Source organism: Gopherus flavomarginatus, chromosome 14, assembly GCF_025201925.1.
Source record: "Gopherus flavomarginatus isolate rGopFla2 chromosome 14, rGopFla2.mat.asm, whole genome shotgun sequence".
Lineage (NCBI taxonomy): Eukaryota > Metazoa > Chordata > Testudines > Testudinidae > Gopherus > Gopherus flavomarginatus.
In genome coordinates, this window is record NC_066630.1 from 36,172,998 (window position 1) to 36,191,124 (window position 18,127).

The 18,127-nt window shown below is 44.3% G+C and overlaps 1 protein-coding gene across 7 annotated transcripts in view; it reads left to right on the top strand.

The window, feature by feature from the left end:
- Positions 1-633: 633 nt before the first annotated feature.
- The window catches only part of NUP93 (nucleoporin 93), a 129,357-nt gene continuing 111,863 nt past the window's right edge, over positions 634-18,127 (top strand). For 2 of the 7 annotated variants that reach the window (XM_050922765.1, XM_050922769.1), the window contains exons 1-3: positions 1,074-1,172; positions 12,452-12,669; positions 17,715-17,850. In XM_050922765.1, the coding sequence (XP_050778722.1) occupies positions 12,491-12,669; positions 17,715-17,850 (315 nt within the window). In that variant the 5' untranslated portion in view covers positions 1,074-1,172; positions 12,452-12,490. The other 5 variants (XM_050922766.1, XM_050922768.1, XM_050922767.1 and 2 more) reach the window with 5 other exon arrangements.

Genomic DNA, 18,127 nt, shown 5'->3' on the forward strand with positions numbered 1-18,127 from the left:
CCCTCACACGGGCATAAACCGGGTAACGCTGTTGCTGTCACTGTAGCACCCTGCTGTTAGGCAGGGAACCATGTTCCTCGTCTGCCTAGTGACTGCAGGCCTGGGCCCAGCTCTCAGGACTCTGCCCAGACAGCGACCCTGGGTCTGCACCTGCCTTTGGTTTTCCTTTAGTTCATTTCACTCCCTCCTGGGCACGTCCCATTCGGATTTGCCTTTCCCTGCTCGATCCCGCACGGTGAAGCTGGAGATCACAACGGCCGGGCGGGTGGGCCTTGCTGGGGGCGAGCCCAGGTGCTCCAGCTCGGTGTCTGTACAGCGCCTGGCACCGTGGTGCTGAGGCACCTCCCCGCCCAGCCCCACCAGCGACCTGGTGCCCCGGGCTGCAATTGGGGCAGGGACTAGGCCAGAGGCATCCGCCCGCTCCCACTGGTTGGGGGGGGTGTCAGGCCCCCACTGGGCTCTGCCCCGGGCCCACCCCACCTAGTTCCCTGAGGGGATCCCCGGCGCCCTGCACCAGGAGGGCGCCCCCTGCCCGGCCCTCTGGAGAGACGAGCCCGCCCCTGCCCGTGTCTCTCTCCACGCCTCTCAATAAAGTTTTGAGCGGACGGCGGTGGCGCGGGGACCGCTGGGAGATCGGCGGCTCCTCCAATCAGCGGGCGCGGCGCGGAGGAGCGAGTGCCGCTGCGGAAGGAGGCGGCAGGTAGGAGCGGGCCTGGGCCGGCGGGCACGGGCGTCCCGTGATCCTCCGCGAGCTCCCCCGCCCCCACGCTCAGGGTCCCCGCCGAGCTGTGCGGGGGGAGGCGCGGCTCCCCCTGGGGTGGCTGCGGCGCAGCCCGGGGCGCCCCCTGGCGGCGAGGCCGGTGTAGCGGCCCGGCCCGGCCCGGCCCGCCGCACGTGTGGTGCAGGCGTGGCGAGGGGCCCGCCGCTGGGCAAAGCCGGCTGCCCTTGAGCGCCCGGGGACTGTGCTAGGGGAGGCAGCCGCGTCTAGTGGCTGGAGCTCTCTGAGCCCTGCCTGGCCTTGGGGACGTTACTTAACTGCTCCGTGCCTCAGTTTCCCCACAGGTAAAGTGTGTGGGGCGAGGGGGGGGAAGCAGCGTTGTGAAGTGCTTTGAGGTAACCAGCGGGTAACTACGGCGTCAGTGCCAGATACCCTAAATCCTCGGGCTTCTCTGGCGAGTCTTCCCCATCCCACCACTAGCTCTGCCTGCCCTCTCCAAACACGCTCTGTCTAAGGGGGTGTCTGCCCAAGGAGGGTTGACGACTTCTGCTTTGTGGTGTTAATCATTTTCTCCTGTCAGATGAATGAACTTTAACATAGTCGGGCATGTATCTAGTACCCTTCGTCCTGGAAGTTTCTCACAGCTGAGATTTTTCAAAGGAGCCTAAAGGAGTTAAGCACCCAAATTCAGTGGGAATCGAGTGCCAGAATTCCCTAGGCTCCTCAGAGATTCCTGCCCAAAGTGCTTTATGCATATTTATGCAAGCAATGCACATGGATTCCTTCATCCGCTACTGACTGCAGCCCTCTCTGGGGTGGTTCATTGTGGTATTTGCTTAATACTGTAGAGGGACGCTATGTAGCCACTTAGGCTAGGATGTGCAGAAACAGTATTGCATCTAACTGAAACTCCGTTTGGGAATTTAAGTAGGTAGAATCTGAGGTGGCACTGAGCATTCTGTCTTAGGTGCTTGGTTGGCTGGTTCTTGCCCACATGGGGAGGGTCACACATCGCCATATGTGGGAGTGAGGGAAGGAATTTCCCCCCAGCTCAAATTGCTAGTGACTTGGGTGGTTTTTTTGCCTCTGCAGTGTGAGGGATGGGGTCGCTTGTCAGGTGTACCTGGGTATATCTCACTTAATCATTTCCCTGCTGTTGTGGAGGCCTTGAGCATTGGTGCACGTGAGTCCTGCTATTCTCTGCCTGAGACACATAACAGTCTTGTCACTTGTGGGCTGCAATACTTTGCTGTAATTTTGGTTGTTGGATTTAGTGTGTGGGGATGGGGGGGAGGTGGCCTGTGATGGACAGCAGGTCTACCTAGATGATCTGATGGTCCCTTCCGGCCTTGAATTCTGACTCTAATAGTCTGAATTGGACTCCTCTTGTGAAAAGTGATATGAGATCTTTAATTATCACAAATGCCCAAGATCTCTGTTTAAAATCTCTTCTGAAACACTGTTGTCAGCTGCACATTTCCCTATAACACCATGTGAGAATATTTGGTTTGTTACTGACTCGGAGGCAAGAATGTACCCTGATGAACATGTAATTGTTCTTTGGTGATATCACATCCAGTTACTGCCCCATTCTATCGCTGCCTTAACATGTAGGCTCTGGTGAGAATGCAGTGTTCAGGTCACGTGACATGATAGTTGCCAAGTAACATTTTTAAATTCAGTGTGCTCTGTTAGAGAGACATTTGGAACAGCAGAAATGGGATTGTGTACAGTATCTGGTAAATTGTACTTCAGCAAATAGTCTTTTTGATGCCTACTGTGTACAGGGCAACTCTCTTTGGATGCCTAGACTGAGTCCTGAAATAAAAACCTAAATGAAAGTAACATGTAAGATTCAGCTTTTTTTCAGGCAAAAGCTGGCTATAGTGATAAGTAGGGTTCTACCAAGTTCACAGTCCATTTTGATCAATTTCATGGCCAGAGGGATTTAAAATTCATCCCTTTCACATTTTCAGGTGTTTACATTTGAAATTTCATGGTGTTGGGTCCCAAACCAAAAAGTATCCAGAGGTGAGTCTAACCTCCTCCTTGTCCCCCTGCAGGTGAAGGACAAGTCTTGTCCCTCCCCAGCCTGGTGGGGGCTCGCAGCTAGGAGACCCCTAGCAGGGGTGCTCCTAGCAGCAAGGGGGAGATCAGATTTCACAGGGAAGTGCTTATTTCGCAGTCCATGACACATTTTTCATAGTCATGAAATTAGTAGGGTCCTAGTGAGAAGCCGAGTTGACCTTACAGCTTCAGGTTCTCCATGTGAGACATACCTGCCCAAATTGTGGCTTCTGGCCCCATATGGCTTGACAGACGCTATTGTTTCCTACCAGTGATTTCCCACTTACTTCTATTGTTCTTTGGGTCGATGACCTATCAGTACAGAAAGGATACAGGGGAAAATAAATGTTACATGAAAAATATCCCAGGTGCAGGGTTTTTATGTAAAATTAAAAAAAAAATGTGATCAGTTTGTTTTGGTCTCCCTTATTTTTCTCTGTATCTTCTATTTCCTGCTTCTGTTTTCTTTCCAGCGGGTTGGGATATGACCTTTCAACAGCTGGTACTTCTTGGCCACTTCTCAGGCGTGGCCAGCCAATTGGGCCACTAGCTTTGCTGAATCTTTCTAAACAGGATCCTCTCCATGTTATAGCTCTGATCTTTACAGGGCTGCAGCACAGAGTGATAATATGATTGTAACATTGGCCTTGGCTACACTTGAGAGTTACAGTGCTGTTGATGGCTTTGTAGAGCTGTAACTTACTCCCTGTCCACACTGGCAAGGCACATACAGTGCTGTATCTCCGTGGTTACAGCGCTGCTTGTACTCCACCTCCCCGAGAGGAATAAAGAGTATAGTGCTGCTCCTGCAGCGCTGGGATGCCAGTGTAAACAGGGAATAATCGTAGTGCGCTGTGACTGACCTCAAGAAGCTTCCCATTATCCTTTTAAGTGAAGGTTCCGCTCTTTGTTTTGTTGTGAACTCCGGGCTCCGGAGCCGCTTATCAAAAAAACAAACATAGCTCCTGTTTGCTGTGAATGAGCAGAGGCAGGGGAGCTCCCTTTGGAATGCCCACAGCTAGTGTTTGCTTGAAGAGAGGGGGAGGGAGGGGGCTTGAGGAGAGAAGCAGCGCAGTGGGAGAGGTGGTGGGGTCCGTTTCTGCGAGGCTGCTTATCTGATCTGTGAGGAAAAAAAAAGCTGCTGTTTGCTTTCAGTGAGTGAGAGAAAGGGGCTGGGGGAGAGGGTCGGAACTTGCAAGGCAGGTGTCGGAACTTGCAAGGCAGGGAGCTAACATAGTGTCGGCTCCAAAAAGCCACACTCTCTCTCCCCCATGCTCCCTGTCACACTCCACTTCCCCCCTCCCCTCTTTTTGAAAAGCACGTTGCAGCCACTTGAATGCTGGGATAGCTGTCCATAATGCACTGCTCCCAAAGCTGCTGCAGATGTGGCCACGACAGTGCGCTGGTAGCTGTCAGTGTGGCCAGACTGCAGCGCTTTCCCTACTCAGCTGTACAAAAACAGGTTTAACTCCCAGCGCTGTACAGCTGCAAGTGTAGCCATACCCATTTTTTGGTCCCATCTACACAGGCAAGGCAAAAACTCTTATAACATAGTTGGGGTGCTCTTGTGTTAAAAACTGCACCACGAGTTCATGAGCAATTGCTGTCTAGACAGCTGCTAATGTGGAATGATGAGTGCCCCGCATGGCATGATATTGTCCTCCTCTTATACCTGGGGGAGAAGAGGACAGAATTTTTAAGTCCCCTCCTTAGGCATGTTGTAGTTTTATAAGTCACCCTGAGGTTCTGCTCTGTTGTGACTGAGCCTGCTTCCCTCCTGGTTCAGTCATCATGGTAGAATTACTCCTGCTGGTTTTCTGCACCACTGTGCAATGCAGAATTTGCACAGAATTAATGTTCCCTGTAGAATTTTATTTTTTCACACAATTTGCGAGTTCTCCCCAGCGCATCCACCTGTGTCTTTCACAGGCGGCTGGGGCTCCCACTCTGAGCCCAGGTAGCTGAGGCTGACAGTGGGAGTGTGATTATATTGTGTTATTTTAACAAATAAAATATGCAGAATTTTGCAGAATTTTAAAATGTGTGCAGAATTTGTAATGTTTGGTGCAGAATTCCCCCAAGAGTATAGAATGTGAGTTTCTACTGCCTGACTTTCCAACAGAGGTAATGTCACAGTGGTATCTAAATCTTCCTTGTAGTACCCTCTGTCAGTTCAGAGAGTGGAGAGAGTTTTGATCTCCTCCAAGGTTTTTCAGAAACAAAATTAAATACTTGATGTAATCAATTTTCCATGTAGCAAAGGTTAATGGAGGGGTGTCCCAACAACCTGTGCTAGGATCAGGTACCATTTAATATATTTATTGAGGAATTGGAAAAGAGGGTGAATGATGAGGTTGCAACATTGACAGATGACAATTATTTAGGATAGCTAAGGCTAGGGAAGTCTGTGAGGAACTTCAAAGTTAGATGGCAGATGAAAGTCAATGTTGACAAATGCAAGGTAATACACATTGAAAGGAATAATTTGAAATACTCAGACACATTGCTGGATCCTAAATTAAATAATGAAGGGTAGAGAGAACATAAGTCGAGTGCACTTACTTACCCTTTCTCATAATACAAGAACAAGGGAGTATTAAATGAAACTGAAAGGCAACACGTTTGAAACTGATGGAAGGAAATTATTTTATGCCGTGCATAACTGACCTATGGAACTCATGGCTACAGGAAATCAATGAAACCAAGAGCTTAGTAGCAGTCATTGGAAGATTAGACTTTTATATGGATAAATATATATCCACAGTTAAAATAGATAGTTTTTGGCCCAGATGTTCTTAATCCTAACTGGTAACTTTTAGAAACTGAAAAAGGTGCACGTTACAGATATTTTTGCCCTCATTTGAAGCATTTGGTACTGACCACTGTTGGATACAGGATATTGGACTAGATGAATCATTGATCTGATCTAGTATGGCAGTTCCTATGTTCCTAGATGATATTTATTTTTTATCTACTGATATCTCACTTCATCCTGATGTGTTCAGTACTTGGAAGTATTCTCAAACTGGATATTTGTCGTGTTTTTAATTCTTGGGAGAGGGGGAGTTCCTTTGGCTGAAAATACCCAGCTGACTTGTGGTTTCAGCAGACCATTTCCATTTGTTGTACTCTAATTTCAAGGTGCTTTACTTTAAAATACATTTGGAACTCTGTTTAGTTTCAGGCCCTGACCTGCAATTTATACTCATGCAAAATGCTTGAAGCCTGCAGAATGGAGTTTTTACATATTGATCTTTTGGATTCTCCTTCAGCTTTCAAAAACAAATTATAGGTGCTGGGGAAAAATTGTCTGCTTAAGGGAAAACCATAAAATGAATATTTATATAGAAAACCCATTGTATATCAAAATATGCAAAACATAAAAATAGACTGGCAATCAAAAATACTAAACAAGGTTATTTTACAGATAAGAACGACCATACAGAGTCAGACCAAAGGTCCATCAAGCCCAGTATCCTGCCCTCTGACAGTGGCTGATGGCAGGTGCCCCAAAGGGAATGAACAGAGAGGTTATCGTCAAGTGGTCCATCCCCTGTCGCCCAGTCCCAGCTTCTGGCAAACAGAGGCTAGAGACACCTTTCCTGCCCATCCTGGCCAATAGCCATAGATGGACCTATCCTCCATGCATTTATCTAGAGCCCTTTTGAACCCTGTTATAGCACTGGCCTTCACATCAGCCTCTGGCAAGGAGTTTGAGAGGTTGACAGTGTGTTGCATGGAAAAAATACTTTCTTGTGTTCGTTTTAAACCTGCTACCTATTAACTTCATTTGGTGGCCACTTGTTCTTGTATTATGAGGAGTAAATAACACTCCCTTATTTACTTTCTCTAGGCCACTCATGATTTTAGCTTGCAGCTTTCAGGTTCCAGGTTGTTTGTATGTAGAAACAGTAATGCAAGAAATTCTGGTAGATGTTGAAAATCTGGGGTAATTTTTTTGTTTTGTTTTTTTACCCTCCTTCCTGCCAACCGACTTGAAGTATTTACCAGGCACTTTCTATCCAGAGGCTAGCATAGAAGATAAAGAGGGTAGAGTGGGAAGTTCCAGCTGTGAGGAGAGGGTGTTAGAATTCATGCCAAAGTGCTGTCCTGAGTCCAGGTCGGAAGGTCCTTTCTACCCCCTCACTTGTACTTTCAGAGTCCTGACTGCTGCAAGGGAAAGATGACTCTGCAACTCTGCCTCATTCTCATCCTTGTGGGTTTTTTTTAATATCTTCTTTCCCCACATGATTTTCTCTAGTTCCTAACTCTGCTGCTGATAGCTTATTTAGGACCAACAGTGTGAAATTGACCTGATTTTTGTCTCTTTCCCCACTGTTTGGATTCTGAGTAGAAGCCCTGAAACTGACCCAGACATGTCGATTTCACATTGCTGAGCTCTCAGAGCCGCAGTAGCTGAAACTGTCTTGTGGGAACTAGAGCAGCATTAGATTTATTCATGTTCACATCACATTTGAAAGAATATCTTTGCTAGATTTTTTTTTTTAAATAGAAGAATGAACTTTAATGGCTTATAGTCCTCTGTTCTCCAGTGAAAGTTTCTTGCAGGTCAGCCATGTGGGTGACTGTTTTTCAAACTCTGAGTTTTAATGTCCAACTCAAGAGTCAGGTACTTGTGCTTTATCTGTTACATTTATCTGTTTAAGAACCTTTTCCAGTAATAAAGGAATTTAATTTTTTGGCCCATATTACTCAAAGCTAATTTAATTAGATGACATAAGCCTTTCAGTATTTGAAAGATAACAGACACTGTTCACACATTTGAATATTTAAACTTTTAAATCTTTTTAAAGCCAGTTCAATAAAATATTCAGCGTGGCTATATTTGGAATACAGTAATTACAACATTCTTCATAAGACACTGTATCCATCTTCTTGAGGAGACTTCATTTTTTAATAGCAAACCATCACTGAAAATACTCTGTGTGGAGTTAGCAAACCAGTCATCATCTCTTATGGGCTCCTTTAGCCTTACTTTCAGTCAACTAATACAATCTTTGGAGTTTATTCTTGGTTTCAGAATGTCAGAGAAACGTTAAAATTTGAGTTTTATTGGACATGGGATAGTAGTTTAATGCAGCATCATCTATTGATGTTGTTTTCCAGAAGAGCTGTGCCTATCCTGGCTTTTAGCCCACGGTCGATCTGGCTTCACAGAAGTTAGTTTAATTTCTTCTGTCTGCATTTTCTTTCCCTTAGGTGTCAGTTGTTGCTCTTTCCCCAGCCAGACATGAAAATCTGCCATCATTCCGCTCCTTATTGTAGTAGCAGTTCCCATCTTGAACAGCAGCATTAAGAGTCAGACTGCAGTCTCTTGAATGCAGTAAATTCTGTCGGTGTAAAGACTATCTTCTCTGTGCTGCTGTTCTGTCTAACCATTTTAATGTTGTTGTTAGGAAAAAAGCCATTTGCTGATCATTCTCTAGATGAGTAGTGAGTTGTCATTACCACAGATTTATTATAACCACAGTTAGTTTAGTGTGTATGGTTAATATAACTCCTGTTTATTCCAGATTTACCTAAACTGATCTCTGGTTTCACAGTTTGTTGAAATGGTCCCATGTCTGAAAATTTATGGAACAAACCCTGCATGGTGTTGATACTGAGTCTGTGGCTAAAAGTGCAGGTTTGGGAGCTGTTTTACACTGCACTGACTCTTCATGCTTTTGGTTTCAGTGCTCTCTGAGAAGTTAGCTCCTGCTTATGCTGCTGGCTTTTTATCTAGGCAGTTAATGAGAAAGGGAAGTGGACCGGATCAAATCAGATCAAACTAAATTCTGTGCTATTCTTGCAGTCAGCGCCACACATGCTGCTCCCTCAGAAACTGACATTAGCAGTCTTAACTGTATGGGAGTGTGGTTATTCTGGTCACTGTCTGCTAACAGAGGCTGCTTCTGGCAGCCGAGCACAGATCTGTGCCAAGGGGAAGCAGTTCACAAGTAAACACTGAAAAGATGTCCTATACTGCATTGCAGGGCATGAAATTGCCTTTCTTCCACTGGCCTGCTAATCTTATCTAACAAATCCAGTACAAACTATCCAGTCTGGTTTGTTGGCCAGCATAAACCTGATTGCCACCGGTATCCCCACACAGTTTGGTAGCTAGCCAGCAGTGGGTGGAGAATGTTTACATGAGCCCTAATGTCTGGAAGCAGGCTATTAGTTTGTGTTGTGGTATCTGTGCAAAATAATAGTATGAAATGTTCTTGGATTCTTTTTTTTATTAACTGCATGTGTCTGAATCACTGAACATAATACTTTTAAGCAAACTCCTACCCAGATAGTGCTAAATAGTTCTCTTAGCACTGGTAACAGTGGTGCTTAGCCACAGTGATGAAACTGGATGCCTTGCAAATATAAAATCAATTCCATTCGAATTCTTGGATTTCTTTTCTGTTGCTCTGTATGTCTTAAGCAGAGGATTTTTAAAATATATTTTTGAGAGCTAAAATGTTACCTTTTACTTGTGCACTCCCTCACTCTCTTCTTACCCTCCTTGTCAGTTCATGATGATTTCACCTTAGACTGATGATCGATGGAAATCATGTGATTGCCAGGATGTACTGGATATATTCAACATCACAGAAGGTGGTTGTCTATGTGGATGTACTGGACGATAGGGCAGGAGGTAGTTTTTGGCGCTTCCCTCCTACCTGGTTGAAAGGCTCATATGCTCCCTTTTTTTTTTTTTTTTTTCTTTTTTCTGCTGCTTTGATCATTCCTCCCTCCTTTATAGGTATAAATTACTTAATTGTGATCTGACTGTGCTAATCACATATCTGTTGAACAACTGAAACTGCAGTAAAAGAAATACAAATGCATCTGCTCAAGGGAACATTTTGTAAGAAGTTCAGTCTCTTTTGGGGATGCTGAGATGTTTAAACTGTAGGCATTTTCCTTCTATAAAATAGTCCTGTTTTCACACTGGACTCATTTGCCTGTTTGTTGTTCAAATAAGCAAGTAAAATTACTTCTCATTACTCTCTTGCAACGTATTTGTGTTAAAGGATCACAGTTAATGCCATAGACCGTAGTTTGTCTCCTCCGGTTACTTAAAAAGAAAGAAAGCACGCTAACTTCTCTTCTGTGTAGGGACATTTTAAAATCCTGGCTAAAGGAGATGATTTGGAGAGGGGGGACATTTTAAGGGCTTACACCAAAGTTCAGATTTGGTTTAGGGAGGATCCCAGTTTGTGGATCTGTGCATTGAGGGTGATATGAGTTTAGGGCATTTCTCCCCTATCTTCTCCTCTGTTTGAGTTCAGGAATCAGCTGGATTTGTGGCTTCCGTGTAAGGAGAATAATTCTTGGAAGTTTGTGACCTCTATTTAGAGGACTTTTTTAAGATGGCAAAAAGAAAGTTGGCTTCTGCAAAGGACAATATCCATGCTTTGAGAATTGAGTCATAGTGAAAGACGTGGTGCCATTTTATTTGCCAGTGCCCTCTCTAGGGACACTCCTTTGTCTCACTTGTATGTCTATGCTGCAAAAAAGAACAACCACCGCCACCCCTGTGTTCCTAATTCAGGTTAGCTAACCCACGTTAGCAAACTTAGGTTAAAATAGTAGTGATGGCATGGCAGCTGTGCTTTTAACTCAGTTTAGCAGATCAAATTCAGCTCCAGCATAGGCTTATAATCAAGCTGCTAACCAGGTTAAGAACAGACCTTGTTCTTTTTTTTTTTTTTTTTTTTTTTATTTTACAGTGTAGATGTACCCTTGCTGAGAAGAATTTCAGAAATATTTTTGTTTTTGCTATACTTGGAATGCTGCAAAAGTATTTTCAAGTAAGGGTAATGATGAGATTGGGGCAGGGTGGTGGTGCGGAATGCTCTGGAAGTTCTATTATTGTTGTTTATAGGATCATGTCAAGATATACGAAATGTCTGGATGCTGTAACTTGTTTTGGGGGGTTATTGATTCATTTGGAAAAAACAAAAAAGCAGATGAGAACTAATTAGTCAGTTCCCAGAAGATTATTATGATGCTGATTCTGCATTAGAGTGATACCTTTTGTGTGTTGTACTAATTTGTCTAATGCTGAATGTTCAGCACTGGTTCACATCAGCGTTTGTACTGGTCCAGTTTCACTTTCAGTATCCTCTGCAGGTAGCATGGTCATCTTTGCACTTTGCATCAGCACTCTGCACATTGGAAAATCTTGTTTACTGAATGCTGATCATTACAAATAGTTTTAAAATAATACATCGTTCCTGTTCTGGGTCATCAGGCCTTCATGTAAGCGTGGCCACATAGACTCATAGACACACATTCTCTGCTGGGAGAAACAAGTCCATTAATTAGCTTCTGCTTTTCTCCTTTTTTTTTTTTTTCTTTTTCTTCAGACTTCTAAGTTTATTGGTTGCATGGGAGGGTTAGGTGGATATTATTTATTGTTGCTAATGAGTTAGACACATAAATCCCTTGCATTAAATGGAAAAGAAATCCCATTTATAGGTGATATCTGCAGAGCTACATCAAGTTACACCTTTATTATGCCTGTTCCTACTTCATCTTGGGTTGAAAACAGCTGTTCTGATATTTAATTCTTGTCAAACACGTTAAAGTTCAGGAACTCTAAGCTGCTGCAATTTTTAGAAGTCGGTGTACTTCTCTAGAGCAACTTTTTATCTTATGTTCGGCCTTGGGCACTCTTTGAACAATCTGTGAATCAGAAAAATATTCTGCTGCTTCAGTCTTGGTATCTTGCCTCATCCTGCACAGGGCTATCTTTCCAGGTTTGCCAGGAGCGAAGGTCAAATTTTCCAGACTTAGGTGCCTAAAAGTTAACTGAAATAAGTGGCTTGAATTTACAGAGATGCTGTGCATGTGCAGCTCCCATTATCTTGACTGTGAATTTAATGGCTGCATGAGCCTAATTTTAGGCTCCCAAGTTTGGATGTTTGAACTCTTGTCTTTCGTTAATATGAGTTTCCTTGCTGAAACTAGAAGAGGCCTTTCACACATCGATCCCTACATTCCCAGCCCTTTTTAGAAATCACTTCTGAATTCAGATTTATGTGATGCTTTAGTAACCCCATCAGTTACAGCAGGTTTGTTATAGACACACTTTATACTGTCCATTTCCTCCAAATGATCCATTCTACCTTCAATGTATGTATGTAATTTTTATTAACACTAATGAAAGTTTCCCATATGCACTGAGGGAAAACTGTATACCCTTCACGATAGAACAGCCTGTTCATATTTCTTCCATCTATGGAATTAGTGATGCATGGCTTTATATGTTTTCCTGAAAGGTTAAAATAAAAAAGAAAATTATATGCAGGTTGAAACATAAGTAGTTTAAACTCAAGACCGAATTAATACCAAATCCTTCACTTGGACAGTTGTGCCTTCTGTTCACTTCTACCTCCATATATTTTAATTAGCTATGGTACTCCATTAGACTAAGTATGTAAACCTGCACGAATAACCTCATCTTTACTAGGCAATTGCCTGTCTTAAGAGACCACTTTAAAGTATCCTTAAGATTTACAGCAGTTTGGGGTGATCTATACTGTGATTATTCTGTACTCAACAACCAATTACGGCACCCTGAGAACAGGTGTTACTGGAATCAATGAGGGATCTTTTACTTGTTTTGTCAAGCGAGTCTGTCTCTCTCTCTCTCTCTCTCCTTAGGGGTTTCTGTGTGTGTCTTGTATAGAACTGGCATTACACATGGACTCTGAAGGGTTTGGAGAACTTCTCCAGCAAGCAGAACAGCTTGCAGCTGAGACAGAGGGCACCTCTGAACTTCCTCATGTAGAACGCAACCTCCAGGAGATCCAGCAGGCCGGAGAGCGTCTGCGGTCTCGGACTCTGACCCGCACGTCGCAGGAGACCGCCGATGTCAAGGCGTAAGTACTTGGGTTTTTGAGACTCTGTTTTGAGCTAGGAATGCTGAAGAAACAGTCTGTTAGCTCATTTAATTCCTCTTGAAAACCTAATGTATTTAAAGATCTTGCAATGGAGCTGTGAACTACTTTGGGTAGAAGCTAGGAAGACTCCCGTGTCTGTAAAGATCTACACATACCTCCTACTTGTGCTGTACAAATACTGCTTTCGATGGTGGTAATTTGATAGGTATGACTGAGTCTCACCAATGGTCTCTTACCTTTTATGTGCCTCCATTTATAACATGTCACTTGATATCCCTCAGTCCCCCCCAAATCTCTTGTCTCTGCCTACCAGGAATCAGGACACACACACAAAAATACGGTCAATAATTGTGTCTTTGTAAAGACCTGCTTCATGTTTAATTTGCGTTAGGATTTCCCAGACTTTAAATCCAGACCAGACCTTCTGCAAAGGTACATGCTGCATCTTAAATGTAGCTATCTGATTAAAAGAATACAGTTTGTCTCAAAATTTTTGTGTGAAGTCTAAACGAGTTACTAAAACGCGACCCCATGCCACCCTGGGTGTTGGGCTACCTGCGATCGCCCAAGGACAAGCTGCCAACCTGCTCTGAACTGCACATTTGAAAATAGGGAGGGAGTATGGCCTTCGGGATCAAGTGTTGGACTGGGACTCTGGAGATCAGGATTCTGTTCCTGGTTCTGCAACTAACTCCCTGTGTGACCGTGCCCAAGTCACTTGATCTCTCTGAGCCTCTGTAAAATTAGGATAATGACACTGCCCTGCATCACAAGGGAATTTTGAGGATAAACGGGTTCATGTTTTTATGAAGTGCTTAGATATGACCGTGTAGGGCCCTATCAGAAGACAAATAGGTTATCTGACTGGCACCTCTGGCTTCAGGTTGAAAATGAAACCTGGTCTCAGTTCCCTTACAGATAGTACAGTCTGTAGCTGTGCCTTCAAATGCAGTCTGGTAAGAGTGCATGTGCAGTTAGCCATTTGCACTCTTCCTAATGTGGAGTCTGGGGGTAAACAGCTGAGTGGAGCTGGAGGAGAAATTTAACACTGTCAGCTGGATGGGCAAATAATTTAATTTCTACTGCTACTAAGGCAGTAACTCAGAAGCAGTAAAACTCAGGTGGGAGGCTGAGGGTATTGTCCACCTCAGGTTAGATGTCGAGATCCGTGAGTGGACATCAGATTTTTAAGTGTAAGTCAGATCAGCAACTTGTGCGCTGGGAAGTAAGGAGTTACTTTGAGTTTTGGTTGTCCTTAGTTGCTAGCTGATAGGATTTTTCCTAGTCTACTTAAGAGAATGCTCCATTCATGTTAAGAACTCTCTGTTCTTGCATTCCATGTTTCGACACTGATGTTCTCTGGCAGAAATGTGTTCTGGAAAGTGAGGGGGTTCTGAACTTTTATTTAGAAAGGACAAAGGATCTCCATTAGGCTAAAGCCTTGTTTTTTCATGACTCGCAGGCAGTCTGTTTTAAGTTGTGCTTTTTCTGATGGTCAAGAGGCTCTGTTAAAGAGCCATGCCTCAAAGTCGAATGGTTACCTGGTTAGGTTAGTGGTCAGAGTGAAAGGTGAATGTCTGCATCTTGGATGGAGTGGGCTGAAGCCTTGATTGAGGAGAAATGTGGAGCAGCCACATGGCTTATTCCAACACTTTCACCCTGCTCTGCCGGTGAGATTTCCGTTCCTTGCCTATGGCTTTGTTTGGCATAAGTATCGTTGAACCTTCAGCAGGAGAATGAGGTCACTTCCTTTATGCCACTTGGCATGTCATTGTGGCATAGTAGGCTCCACCCAAGGATTGAGAAAGAGATGTGACGTACAGTGGGATAAAACAACTTGTAATTTGGTTCATAAAATCATAGGACTGGAAGAGACCTCAAGAGGTCATCTAGTCCAGTCCCCGGCACTCACGGCAGGACTAAGTATTATCTAGACCAGGGGTTTTCAAACTCCATTGCACTGCCACCCCCTTCTGACAACAAAAAATACTTCATAACCCCAGGAGAGGGGACTGAAGCTTGAGTCCACCCAAGCCCCACTGCCTGGGTTGGGGGGCCAAAGCCTGAGCCCTACCACTTTGGGCAGGAGGCCAAAGCTGAGTCTTCAGCCCCAGGCAGGGGCCTGCAACCTGAGTCCTGCCACCCAGGGCTGAAGCCCTCAGACTTTGGTTTTGGCCCTGGACAGTGGGGCTCAGACTTTGGCCCTGGGCCCCAGCAAATCTAAGCCGGCCCTGGCGACCTCATTCAAATGGGATCCCGACCCACAGTTTGAGAACCACTGATCTAGACCATCCCTGACGAGTGTTTGTGTAAGCTGCTCTTATAAATCTCCAATGATGGAGTTTCCACAACCTGCCTAGGCAATTTATTCCAGTGCTTAACCACCCTGACAGGAAGATTTTCCTAATGTTCAATCTGAACTTCGCTTGCTGCAATTTAAGCCTGTTGCTTCTTGTCCTACTCTCAGAGGTTAAGAAGAACAAATTTTCTCCCTTCTCCTTGTAACAACCTTTTATGTACTCGAAAACTGGTATCATGTCCCCTCTGCCTTCTCTTCTCCTGACTAAACAAACCCAGTATTTTTCAATCTTCCCTCATAGGTAGGGCCCTACCTATATTTCAGGGCGTTAAACAACGAAACGTGAAATAAGCCCTTCCCTGTGAAATCTGATCTCCCTCGTGCTGCTGGGAGTGTCCCAGCCGCTGGCTTCTAACTGCGAGCCCCAGCCAGGCTGGGGAGGGACAAGACTTCTGTGCTGCCTTCAGAGTCCAGCAGGGGGAGCATCAAGAGGTGGATCTGATTCCCACCAACCCCAACTCCCCTCCTGCTCCCCAGAGCAGCCATGCAGGGGAAGAGCAAGTCCTGTCTCTCCCCAGCCTGTCTGGGACTCACAGCCCACCTCTGAAGGCAGCACAGAAGTCAAGGTGTTAATCCCGTGACTCCCCTACAACTGGCTTGTGACCCCCACCCCCTTCTCCCACAACCCTCTTTTGAGTTGGGTCCCCCATAGTTACGACACTGTGAAATTGAGATTTAAACTTCTGAAACCATGAAATTTACCAATGTTTCAAATCCTAGGGCTGTGAAATTGACCAGAATGGCTCCTGAATGTGGTAGGGCTCTACTCATAGGTTGTGTTTTCTAGACCTTTAATGATTTTTGTTGCTTTTCTCTGGACTTTCTCCAATTTGTCCACATCTTTCTTGAAATATGGCGCCCAGAACTGGACACAATACTCCAGCTGAGGCCTAATTAGCCCGAGTAGGGCGGAAGAATTACTTCTTGTGTCTTGCTTACAATACTCCTGCTAATACATCCTAGAATATGTTTGCTTTTTTGCAACAGTGTTACATTGTTGACTTCTATTTAGGTGATGATCCACTATGATTCCCAGATTTCTGTCTGCAGTACTCCTTCCTAGGCAGTCATTTCCCATTTTGTTTGTGTGCAAATGATTGTTTCTTTCTAAGCGGAGTACTTTGCATTTGTCCTTATTGAATTTCATCTTATTTACTTCAGACCATTTCTCCAGTTTGTCCAGATCATTTTGAATTTTAATCCTATCCTCCAAAGCACTTGCAACTCCTCCCTGCTTGCCATTGTCTGCAAAGTTTATCAGTGTACTCTCTATGCCATTATCTAAATCATTGATGAAGATATTGAACAGAACTGGACCCAGATCTGATCTCTGCGAGACCCCGCTCGTTATGCCCTTCCAGCTTGACTGTGAATCACTGATAACAGGTTTCCAAACAGTTATGCACCCACCTTATAGTAGCTCCATCTAGGTTGTATTTCCCCAGTTTGTTTATGAGAAGGTCATGCGAGACAATATCAAAAGCCTTAATAAAGTCGAGATATACCACATCTATCACTTCCCCCCCCTTTCCACAAGGCTTGTTACCCTGTCAAAGAAAGCTATTAGGTTGGTTTGACTACTATTCCACCATTTTTTCTGTTATCCCTAGAATATCTGATTTCACTTCCTGCTCCAGTATTTCTAGTTCCTCTGTTTTGTTACCCAGACTCCTTGCATTGGTATACAAACATCTTAGTTGTTTCTGCTTGGCTTTGCCCAGATTCCTCACCTGAGGTACAGTCATTCTACTGCCAGTATCGCCTACCTGACTGTTAGCTTCATTGGTACTGGCACTGTTATTTCGTCTTAATGCCCATTCTCCTACCCACTACTGTTCCTTTCTCCATTGCTGTACACTTTCTCTCTCAATTTTTTCCTCCTGGTCAATATTAGAATTAGGCGTGGAGATTGCATGAGCATGTCTCAACCATTTCCCCAAGTTCCTGGTTTAAAACTCTGTCCTTATCCCCTCCTCTTTCCCACATTCCACATCCTTCCTGTCTTGCCCAATGTATGAATCCATTGCTCATGTTATTTTAGAGGCAAATTGCATAGGCAGCTCTAGAAGGAAGGGGGAGGGAAGGGGCGGATCAGGTTGTGGTTTGCTGGGGTGATTGATTCTCTTTGCCCTTCGCTTTCTACTGAGGAGGAGGCATGCAGTATAGTGTAAGGGAATTTGGAAAGATGTGGGCGGGCGAAGAGGGAAAGAGATGATCAGGGCAGACAGAATTACTGGTAAGTAATTATTTTCCACTCAAAGGCTGGATAGAAGAAAATGCTGAAACTTTGAGTGACCAATGTATTCTTCTGCAGAGCCACCATTTAAATCAGAGTGCAGTATTCTGTTCTGGAAATGGCACTAAGTTACCAAGGTGCTTTAGAATTGTTACAAATGGAACGATTTGACAGCTGTCCCCTCCTGCAATAGGCAATGAGAATAGCATTAATTTAACAAGGGAGATTCTTTTCACATCTTTTCAGGGCTGATAATACTGGATGTTACAGCTTTACAGGTATGTGTGTCCTGGGTTTGATGTAACAAGAGAGAAACTTCTTTCTCTCTACGTCCACTGATCTAAATATTTGAACTCCAGATTTTTTTCCAGAGATATTAAAAGTATCTTTATCTGTTTAATACCAATTTTCTCTTCTTCCCCTATACAGATCTGTTCTTCTTGGGTCCAAAGGGCTTGACATATCCCATATCTCTCAGCGGCTGGAGAGTCTTAGTGCAGTCACTACATTTGAGCCCCTTGAGCCTGTGAAGGACACTGACATACAGGTAAGAGCAATCTGTGACGTACAGGTTATTTACACTCTTCCGACAAATAATTGGTGTTTGTGGGGGTTTTTAATCCAAGCTCTTCTAAGACAGGCAGTTGCGGAAGCATTCTTGCCTTGTGTTTTGCTTCCTGGCAAGGTGAAGCACAAAGCAAAGAATACCATGCAGTCAAAAACCTAGCTGGAAAGATTTTGGGGTTAGGTTTTGGATGAGGTGGTAGGTCTCTATCTGTTTTGCAAACCTGGATAGTAGTGGGCTATCCCTCCCTTCTAGCTTTTAGACCTTTCTTGTGTTT